This window comes from Rhyacophila brunnea, unplaced genomic scaffold (assembly GCF_057557595.1).
Source record: "Rhyacophila brunnea isolate RB1 unplaced genomic scaffold, BYU_Rbru_1.0 scaffold_21, whole genome shotgun sequence".
Classification (NCBI taxonomy): domain Eukaryota; kingdom Metazoa; phylum Arthropoda; class Insecta; order Trichoptera; family Rhyacophilidae; genus Rhyacophila; species Rhyacophila brunnea.
The window spans coordinates 19,990,289-20,002,500 of NW_028232871.1; the positions used below are offsets into that span (position 1 = coordinate 19,990,289).

The 12,212-nt window shown below is 32.9% G+C and overlaps 1 protein-coding gene across 1 annotated transcript in view; it reads left to right on the top strand.

The window, feature by feature from the left end:
* rsh (Rap GTPase activating protein radish) overlaps positions 1–12,212 on the top strand; it is a 350,955-nt gene that overhangs the window by 265,781 nt on the left and 72,962 nt on the right. Inside the window, exon 12 of the mRNA XM_085948876.1 lies at positions 1,754–1,985. Coding sequence (XP_085805002.1) covers positions 1,754–1,985 — 232 coding nt within the window. The remainder of the gene's footprint in view (positions 1–1,753; positions 1,986–12,212) is intronic.

Consider the following 12,212-nt stretch of genomic DNA (forward strand, 5'->3'; position numbering starts at 1 on the left):
CTTCATAAGAATGATAAAATTTAAAACTTTACCGATTTACTGTTGGTATAGTAAGTAACTAACCACTATATATTTTTCTTAATGCTGCCTTAATAGAAAAGGCGCTTGGCATAATTGGGTTAAGGCTTGCCGGAAAATCGCCCAACGAATATTAAACGAACTTCTCTGGGCGGGCCAGCGCTATCCGGCCGCCCTCTGGCAATGGGCGAGCACGGTAGTAGGCTGATAGCATAAAATTTGCATGTAACGATCTGTTTATTATCTCTTGCCCAAAAATCCTGGAACTCTCTTGATTCCTTTTAATATCACCAGAGAAGCTAGTCCAGTGCTTTAAAATGGACTTCCTTATTTACATTACGTTTGGATTCATATTATTAATTGATTCTAGAACATTGCAATAATAATTATATTGTCGTCGTTCTACATTTTAATATTCTTAAATCCATAACAAAATTCTTTTAAAACACAGTAAAATCTTATAATTTGTATTATTAATACTATCGACCGAAGATACTTGATGGAATTTGAATTTAAATTCTAATGGATTCAAGTTTTGTACTATTCCATTTGAGTCGTTTTTTTCGACCCGGATTTCGCCTTTTGGCATCTTTGGCAAGACTGATAGGTATTATTGATGTTATCTCATTAGTTAACTTCATTAAATTCCTAGTATTGACAATTATACACCTTTTAAATGTAGTATTTATTATTTAATGATATATTATTAGGGTTTGACGACGTATACGCCTATTTATTGTGTTATTAGCGATAGGGGTTTTTTTTACAAACACTTCAACTATTCATAATTTTTTTAACTTTATAAAAAGGTGTGGCATACATTTTCTACTTACTTTATTGTATTAATTTATTATATAAGATATAATTAATTTTATATTATATTGATACCGAAAGGCCAAACCCGGGTCACGAAAAACGACTCAAATGGAATAGTATAAAACTTAAATCCATTAGAATTAATATTTGTGTTTGAAACAGATATTTGAAAATTTAAAAAAAAAAACGAATAACGAATGATAACGAGTCGTGGTATTTAAGAGGTTTCTATTTTTTTTCGTTGTACGGACACGATTTAAGAAAGTTATACAGATTTTTTAAATCCATAACACTTGTTACAGGTATAAGAATATTACATAGATGTTGTTTTTCAATGATACTAGATAATTCAATAAAAAAACTATTTTTTCTCAAAATGGGATTTCCGAGTTTTACTAGCTAGACAGACGTTACTATGCTTTTCGAATAATAAAACTCCATCATAAAGACATATTTGTCTGCGTCCATATATTTTCTAGTCCAGACCAAAACACATCTGCCCGTAAACAAAAACACATTGTGAAAAAATTGTTTGAAAATATTTGTATAAATACATATAAAATATATGCAATTATACTGGTTAACAAGCGTAGCTATATTTAATAGAAAATATTATATATTGTTGAAAGTAGCGACATGTGGTTTTCTGAAATGTTTCTTTTATGAAAGTTCACAAATATATACTGTGTGGACTGTCCAAACTACATTTAGTTTGGTAGCAGTGTTTGCAGAAGTGAACGATCGCTGAGTTTTAAACAAATGATTGAGCACATAGATGTTACGCCAAAGTATACAATCCATTGTATAATTTTCATGTGGACTATTTCTTAGTGCAGAATGCATTATCCATGGAATGATTACTTTACTATTTTAAAATACCAACATGAAATAATAAAGTGTGTGTCCTCTTTACCCTCAGGTTCCTGGCGTCCAATCGGCCACATGCGGCCCTCATCACCACTGCTAGACTCGGTCCGCGACCAGTTTGAGGACTACGACCAGCTCGCCAAAGACTTTACGAGAGTCTTCCTCAATTCTGAAACCAACACAATGCACAATGCAGCGCTATTCGACGTCGTCTTTCTGGTGGGACAATCCAAGCAGAAGGTCAAGTTTATTGGAGTCAGGGCGATTCTTGGAGTGAGAAGCAGGTCAGTCGCTTTTATCTTTACCATACTGTTTTACACAAATATCGATTGACTGTCGTTATTTCGCCGTTCTCAAAACATTGAACTATTTTACTTTAGATTATGATGAAATTGCAATTCCAGCGAACCCTTACACCGCGAAGCATTTAATTACTATTTAAATACCACAATTAAATAACATGCTAATTATATCGAACGGCCAACTAATGAGGGTACAACAGCTGTGCCGTCAGCGGTGAATTAAAGATTATTAGTTTTTTTAAATCTTATGGTTATTCAATACGTACCTACTGTAGTTTTCGACTTCTGGTTACGTTCTAATAGACGACAAAGTGTTATCAGTTGCAATTTCATAATTCAAAGTTCTAATGTATTTTTTAAAACTTGAAAATAAAAATATGTATAACTTGATTGTTTTATTTATATTTATATAAATAAACAAAATTTTATGTTATACATACTTATTTATATCAATACTATTTAACACTCTCGTTACTGTATTGTCACTTTAGGTTACCCAACACCTTAAACGCAAATATTTCAGATTATATTATGCACTTCGTCATCTTCATATTTCAGCTATTCCTATAATCATCAATATTACATTTAATAAAATTGTTATTATTTTAAACTCGATAAATATTTAGTAAATATTTTATATAATTGATAGAATTCCATCAAATTTCATTTACCTGTCATAAATTAAAAATGCCTATTGCATAAAGAGCGTCGCATTCCATTAGGAACGAAAAAGATAGATCTAAACGTATATATGACAAAGAGCGACATCTCAATTGTGAGAAACATATATGAAAATAAGGTGTGAGATCAAGATAGTATTTTGATTTGTAGGCTGTTAGAATGTATAGAAATACTTGTGTGATTATAATTAAGTCTTGATGCCTTTTTGATCACTTTATAGATTAAAAAATATCAAATTATGATGATGTAACCTTATTAGACTTATGTATGTTCCCAAAATATACATTTTCTTTTTACCCACTGTAATATTTTCATTCTCGTATGGTGACCGAAAGTAACATCAAGGGGACGGACAAAATTTATTAGCATCGTAAAAAGAAAGTTAAAATGGAAAATATATTATTTAAAATTGATTAAAGGTCACCTTCAATTTAAAAAAGTTTGATATAAAATAAATACTTCCGGTGAGATCTAAATAATATTTGACTTGTTGGCATTTACCTAATCATTCTTTGAATTATAATTCCAACTCAAAGCTCTGTATCGTCTATTGAAATGGAAGGAAATTTTATACTACATTATAGGAAATCTTACAATATATTGTATATGGTTTAATATAATAAGCAATTTTCTTTCAAAAAACTCTGCATAAACAACGTGATTCACATCAAACATTATTTACATTGTATATCAGCAATCTATTGTTAGTTTTACGAGAATAAACAATACCTAGATGGAAACACCGTTCTACAATGTGCTCTTGCAATCCTTTCAAGCGATACCATTAAGCAAACTCCGCACAAAAGACTGATCGCAAACTTTAAAACAATAACGCATACGAGCATCAAATGCATCGTTGATAGTTTGGTGCAACTAAAACATACTAAGTTTGAGTGCACCGTCAGCTGCGACAGGTTTCGAAGAAAATTACGACCAATTACCGATATTCAAACAAAATTCATCGAAAATAATATTTTAAAAAATAATTCTATCAACCGAGGATACTAGATGGAATTTTAATTTATATTATAGTTTATTTGAGAATATCTACCTTCTTATAATCTGACGTCATGGTGATGCAGTTAATGCTTTCAGCCAGCGGCTAGCCAATGTGGAATATACCATAACATTGTTTATATTTAGTTGGTAGGTGTATTTAGTGGCATGTCTCATAAGCTAATTTCATTAAATTCCCAACACGTTGCCTAGTAGTATCATTATCTACAAATATTATGGTTACTACGGGTCTTAAACAACCACTTTAAATATCCAAAATGTTTGTATACCTGAACATTTTACCTTCTTTTATTGTATTAAATTGCTATATGAACGGTAATTAACTGTATTCGTTGCCAGTGTGTATTTGCGATTGGTGAGTGCGCATAGTGCCTTAAGATGCCGAAAGATAAACCCGGGCTGCGGGAAATTACTTAAATGGAATAGTATTAAACTTAAATCAATTATAAATAATATTTTTTGACAGTACGACTCGTCGAATAAATTTATTGTTTGATAATATAATTTAAAAATTGAGAATTAAAATAATACATGTAATGAATTAGTGCTTTATTTTATTTAAACATTTATTTATAATAAAATTATTTTGAGTAGCATATTTAATTTGAATTTTTTTTCCTGACCCATTCATTATTTTTCAAATGTCAAAAATCTTATAATATTATAAAATATCAATATTCTTTGCTATGGCATGCATAAGTAGTAAGAATTGGATCCCTCTCAGTTATGTGAATGCGGAAAAATATAAACCACTGACCATCTCGTTGATAAGTAAATTCTATATAGTGTACCTATATCATTCCATTGGAACAAGCTGATAATATTGAGCTGGCATGGATTGAAGCTCTGCCGATCTTCTCAATTCTCGATATCTTAAAAGAAACTTCTCGAAAATAACGCACTTCTTGCTATTATATGAGGGGATCTTAAGGAGTGGTTAGACTTTTGTTTCAATGTGTATAATACAGTGTAGTCGTGGACGATTTCCAGCTTAAATTTGTAATAAATGTCTAGACTCGGCTAATCGAAATATTATTTATACTAATTGATCTCAGTGTGGCCCGTGAACAATAATGAAATGTATAAAAAACAATTGTGCACATTGAACGCATCACTGTGACCTTACATTTGGACGTGAAGCATCAGTATTTTTTTATGACTGGAAAAATTTCAGGAGCAGTTACGCAAGACTACGGACACCATTATTACTCGAATGGATGCACATATATCAAATTATTAAGATAGGCCAAGAATTTTAATTTATAATAGTTTTAAAACCCAAAAAATTCCATGCCTCCAGAAAGTCCTCAAATATTACCAACATTGAATGCGCATTTCGTTTAAGTGACAAACTTTTATTAAGCGCCGGCTAGACGCTCATGCTTTACGACAAGCTTACTTGCGCAAACCGGTTTGTATCGGGAAGCCCGTGTGTATGGACGGGAAAACTGTACCTACACGAAAATCAAAAATCGCTGTAAAAGTGTTCCGTATTTTTATACCACGCAAGCAAGTCGCTACCGCCTAGCCGGCTCATTATACAAACTTAATTATTGAAAATAACATATTCATTAACACCTGTTTAACTTTATCCCATATTTTTTCACCCTCGAAAATTAATTATTTTTACACCCTTCCTTACTCAGAAGACAAACACTTTTGTATGTTCCCTGATTGTGCATCACTAACAATGGTAAAACACAAAAAATTACTTATTACAAAAAATCGCTCTTCATTTGTTTTCGAAGAGTTACAGTTTCGGTGAATCTTATTCGACTACTACCTCTTTTCGATTCGGCCAAAGTCACAACCCTCTACGCCGTAGACTCTACGGTCACAATGTGCCGAACGTAGAGGCGCGAGCTTTCCGCAAGTTTCCTGCGCACATTCCGCCGTGACAAGTTTTCCGCAATATGTCCACGGCAGATGGCGCTTACGTACGCCGAAAACCGCATGTGAAATAATCTGTGTAATACGTTGCTTAGAGGTTTTTTTACGCGAATATTTTTATAATATTTTTACACGCACAGTGTTTAGCGCGCCAACATGAAAAATAGTCAAACCATGTGTTGTGTTTTAATTATTATCGTATACCGTTGAAATAATAAATAGTATAACATATTACCAGGCTACGTTTAGTATACCTTGTAACTAGAATTAAAAAATAAGGCATTCTGATTTAATGTTTTTTCAAATGAAACATTTTCTTGCCGTTAAATATCGAAGGTTGGTGAACTACTTATAGTACACGTCCCCATTTTGGGACATTGAAGTTAATAACCCCACCAAATAACACCAGACTACACCACACCCAGTCTTAATCAGGTATATCACGGAATCCTACATTTGATGTGAAGTAGTATTTTTATGACTTGGAGTGTCACAAAACCAGTTACCAAAAATTGAGATCAACGTACAGTCAAATTCAAATTTTATTTATTTTTACATATAGTGAACATTACAAATTATTAATTTAAGACGTTCACAACATGATTTTCCCGATTTCTAAGATAGTTATCAGGGACACACAAGTCAATACTACCAAGAATGGTAATGTGCTTTGACATTACTTTAAGTTAAAATGTACCAATAGGCGAAAGAAACACATATAAGTTTAATTTAAGTGAAGTAAATAACATAAACTTATACAAAACTGTCGAACAACATAAGTAAAAAAAAAATCATGTTGACAGTATGATGCCATAAATTTTCTAAATGCAACAAAATTGGCCTTTGTCTTGTATGGTTTCATGAGCCCATCTGCTGGTTAAACTGACTCCTGCGCCACAAACATAGACTCCTCTAAACTAATCCACCTCGCACTATACTCGGTCTTAATCGAGCATATCACGAAGCCCTACGTTTGAATGTGTAGCATCAGTAGTTTTTTACGCCGAGTAATGTCTCAGGAACAGATACACAAGATAAGGATCGTCACGCATTCAGGTGTGTTTGATTGATTTAACTGTGACTCGGTGAAATAACAAAAAATAATTGAGTTTAATTAATAAAATATAATGTATTATTAAAAAAAAACTACTTATAATAATATTGAGAGACAAGACTATATTAATCAGATCCTCAATTCTTTGAACATAGAGCAACTTATGGAGGTTGCATAGCCAAAAGAAATACTTTCTACCTACGCTTCTGATACCCTGTTGGCCTCCCTCTACACTATGCGTTAGGGTAAATAATCATAATAATCATTGCAAAAAATATGGCGAAACAATGCAACTTGTTTTTGCCTTATTATTGTACCTATGAGTTAGTTATATTGTCTAGTTGGCTCATCTTAAAACCTCCTCATTGGTAATTTAATCAGCCCAGAATATCTTCATAGTATGTTGGTACACCCACAACTCTAAAATCTATAAATAAAGGAAGTAATACTAAGTTTTTACAGCTGTTAAAAAACAAAATCAGCGAGCGGGAATAACCCATAGACCATTCGATTACCAAGCGCGCACGCTGGCTATTGCGCTCTTCCAGTCATCGGGTAAATGTATATTTGTCTCAAGAAAACATTTTACTTTGTGGATATAGATTCAAATTATTACTGTATACGCAAACCAATAATTTATTGAATATGAAATTATTACTATGTGTTAGCATTAACAGATGGCAATATTAAAAAGTGTTATATATTTTTTATTTCAAAATTTTATTGGGCTTCCAATTTTAACAGCAAAGCAAAAAGTTTCATTACCGTCATATGTGTTTGCCAAACATACTAATGTTTTTACGTGCTTACTTTGAATCCACACACATATTCATTATAAACAACTATTTTTTCCTACCAACGATTCCAAACGTAGTTATCTGGAAATTTGTATACATGCAGTTGGCCATAGTTTACCGTGAGCTGTTGTATTGGAAATGGATTGCAGAATAAAGTATTAAGATTAAATTCATCAATAAATAAAATACTCAAAAATGTGCGATAAAAACCACCGAAATACAAAGGAATGACAGAAAAATAGGTAGAGAACTCAATTAAAAATACAATCATATTGTATATATTTACGTATATAAAATTCTAAGTGATTCAAAATTATGTTAGCAAGTAGGTGCTCGTTAATGTATTTTGATATTATTGACAGCATTATTATCAGCTATTTGATACCAATCAATATCAAATTAATGTTCTCATTGAATCTAATAAAATTTAAACAGTACAGTGCTCTAGAAACAATGCGTATTGTTTTTTTATCTCAATACTATCGGCCATCTTATTCTGATACAACAATATCACGGTGATCTTTACAAGCAACCGTTTTCAGAATCGGATATTCTACTTATTCTCTAATGTATTATGTATACATAATTATAGTGAATAACATTTTAGATACTTAGTTAATTTAGAATTTATTTTAAAATCATGTTTCTATTTTAAGATATTTCTCGTCGTATTTTTTTATACAACAAAAAAAACTGAGACGCAAATTAATTAGATAAGTAAGTAGTACTGTCCTTTTCAATGAATTACGTTTTTGCTCAAAGAAGAAAATCTTAATTTCCTCCCGAGGCAAAGTCCCCCGTCCCAGTAGTCCTCCCAACAATGGAGCCTGTCAAATCAATTTCCGGAAACCCCGAAATCAAACATTTAATTAAGACAAATAATTTTCATCCCAACAATAAGATTCCTCGGCCACTGATAAAGGGACATCAGAGGGTGTTTTTGGATTAGGGAAAACTTGACTTGACCGTGGCTTTGCTTAACTATTTCGAAGTCCTCACTTGTTCGGGCCGCTGAATGAAATTCTGTTTGCCGACTTTGGAAAATCGATGAAAAGCCCATACGCTGTAATAGTCAACATATAAGATTACTTTCCACGATCATTTGGATATATCCGAACGATGTTTTGTATAGAATTCTTGACATACTGTACTCACGTCACGTTATCATTATCAGCCAGGGTTGATCAACTGCTAGGCAGTGTTGTAAGCGATTAATAAAATAGTACCGGGTCACAGTTTTTAAATATCCTAATTCTCTCCTCCCCTTCCTGATCCTTACTTTTTATTAAAGACATTTTTTTTATATTTTGACGTAAATTTCATAACAGCAATGACAACGATAATTATTAATATTTTGGACGCTGAAGACGCACATGCGCGTAATGAACAGGCGGCCGATCGATGTAATTAACGTGCATTTTAAATGTGCTAATTAAATAATCATTATCTACTCGGCAGCGAATGCGTTAATTAAGGGGCAGGATGCTACATATCATTTTATTTTCCCAGAATTGCTTATCTCACATTTTTACTGGTTTTAGACTATCTACTACTACTTTACCATGTTTGATTTATAGAGAATTGTGTCGCTAGATTTCAAAATCAGCCAAGTCCATAATAGATGAATAAGAGAAAAATAGCTTTTTGTTTTCTCAAATACACAGTCACAAGGGTAAAAGTTTATATTATTTAGAGTGTAGAATATTTAAAATTATTAAATTCCACATTTTGATAATGCAGAAATTTTAGAAAGCAGTAGTTCTTCAGCAATTCACAAAAAAAGTCAAAAATACCTAAAGGTGGACTTGGTTGATTTTAAAATGTAGCGACACAATTATATAGGCCTTGGAGGTTGGACCAACCAGGAGATCCCAACCTCCCAACCAGGAGGTTGTAGTAACAGATTTTTCTTTTACGAGAAATGGATGTTTGCCACTTGCTCAATCTATGAGATGCATACTCTGACTCCAAGCACACATTGAAAAACAATATGTGTATTATTTACCAGACAGATGATTCGAACCTGGGACGTACGGCATTATAAACCGACGTTTAAGCCGCTCGATCATCGTGGGCGTTAATTTAAGTTAAAATTACTAACGACATAATTTTGTATGTAAGAAAGCTCGAAGACCCTCGAATGGGTCGATTCGAATTATCTATCAACTTTTACATCATATCATTAAATAAACGTTTTCTGGTAATCGTAACTCTGAATATTAATGAACTAGTTTGTTCCAACTGTTTGGTCTGTTTTTCTCAAATACTGGTTTGAGCTCAGCACTTTATCTGTGTTTAGATCAACGACAGACAGGGGGAAAGGTTGTAAAAGCCATCTTCAACGTCCAAAAACGATACAACAAAGAAAGAACAAGATACAAATATTAACTTCAATCGGTTATGTGCACAAATTCTTTGTATTCTTTGCTTGGCATCAAATACCGTCTTACTATCTGCAAGAGAGATGCTTCAATTCTGCGGTTACATTATTTGAAGAAATACAAGCGGCACAGATAGTAGGGTGATCACTAGAGACGTCAAAGAAAATAGGTCACGAAGTATATTGTGTCTTTCGGATAGAGTGACACCATAAAGACAGCGACTGAATAACCAATGACTAAGTACCTAGATCAGTGCAGTATTGCAGGGTGGCAATGTTTGTAATTTTAATTACCGTTATCTTCAGTAATATGGTAAAAGGTATGATGAGAAAATTAATAATAAATATATGTTTGTATGTAATCTATGTTTGTTGTAATCATTATTTTCTTTGGAGATTTTTAATTTATTTGCATTGCTTGGACGCCCATTCTTGCTTAGACTTCAAACGAAAGGGAAAGAACCGAAAACAACTAAAGTACTTCAGCTAAATTATGAGATGACAAAAGTACAACATTCCCTAATTTGTTAACCAATGAAAGATTAACGGTAAATGTCGCAGAGGACGACATCGCATGTCGTGGCTTAAGAGCCTCCGTGACTGGTACTCATTGGCGAAAGGTGGAGGTAGGCTATTAAGATCCGATATAAATAGTACACACTAAACGACTTAACTTTGTCAGTCAAACTTATTTGTTTTCATTGAACTTAGAATACAATTTTCAGATAAAACAGGGGAAAAAAACAGAGAAAAAACAAAAAATATGACTGACAAAATTTTGTGTGCACTATTTATGTCATATCTTAACAGCCTACCTCCACCCTTAGCCACTAGTAATACTAGTGCAGCTCAACCGAACTATTACATATATCAATTAATGATGGTAATGGACATCCAATAGGGAATGACACAAGAAGAAGAAGAAATTTTCACGAAATTGGAGGTTCCAAAAAATAATCTCAAATTATCCAATACAATATTAATTTGCTGTTTGCACGGAAAAAAGATACTGTTAAAAAAATCACAAAAAAACTGTTTCCGCAGGAGCATGATAGCGATTCTGATTTTTTAAAAAACTGATATTTTTTAAAAGGTTATACAGCAGTGTAAACAAACTTTTTTTGAAAAAAATATAAATTTGTTCGGATAAAAACTTTTCGGAGGCGGATTACGGACACGGTCGGGGCTGCGATCGCCGCGGGCGAAGCTCGTATTGGATCACCGGCCTTAATTAAATATGGGACCTCCTCCACCCTCTCGCCCTCTCCTTTACATCAGGCTGTAGGGTTAAGAGTGAAGGGCGAGATTAAATGCACATTTTCGCTAAGGGTAGGAATCAGTCACTTGGAATTGAATTACGTTGATTACTGGATAATTTGAATATCATCCTGAAATATGAAGTCATAATTATTTTAGTTTACGTCAGAGAAATTGAGTCAGGATTAATGTCAAATAACAAATATTTCGCCACTGCATTATGAGTATATTTGTGAATAGTCTTTTTTTTTACTTTTTAAGTGGTGTTTGGACCAATTATGGTAGCGCTAATCCCTACCTACGTCTCATAATTATTGTCGTTATCCAGGCACTGTAATACAGCACATTTATGACAGGCAGTTATTTTCAAACTATCGAAGCGTCAAGATTTGTACTACTTTGACTGCGTTCACTTAATCAAAGAATGAATTCAATTACAATCTCAATACCGCGTCTATTACCGTAATTCGTAAATAATCATAAACTCATTACCCATCCTTCTGTTACAAGTGAACTGTAACCGTGAGAGTTAGTGAGTCCTACTAGTTGTGCGAGTGCAGGAACACGGAATCAGCCCAACGCGCCCACCATGGATTGAACTCCTGTGTAACCGCCCCCCCACCCCAATCCAAACATCCCCTTTATACAGTCCACTAAAAAATGCTGCCAGATGGATTAGCAGACATAATATTAGCATGTGTATCTGTAGTATTGACGATCTTTATAAAATACCTGACATATATATTATATTTCTGGATAACTAATATATTTATATCATAATATTTATTATTTAAACTGTATACTGTTTTTAAACACCAAGCTGTCAATCATTCCAGCCTAAGTAATTCTAATTTCAATTTAAACCCCTTCATTTGATGGTCCCGTAATGATATTTTGATAGACGACTTATTCCATCACTATTAATAAGTCACATACTTTCTTTAAACGCGCCATTTCCAATATATTATAATATAGACACCCTAATTTTATGTTCATTACTCTTTCTTACACTATTATTTAAATAGTATCAGTGATGTATCTATAGTAATAACTACTCTCCTAGTCTCCAGATTTGTAATGGTGATTCTTTATATGAGTCTACTATCATTTTAGGCTATTTTATATTATTGATT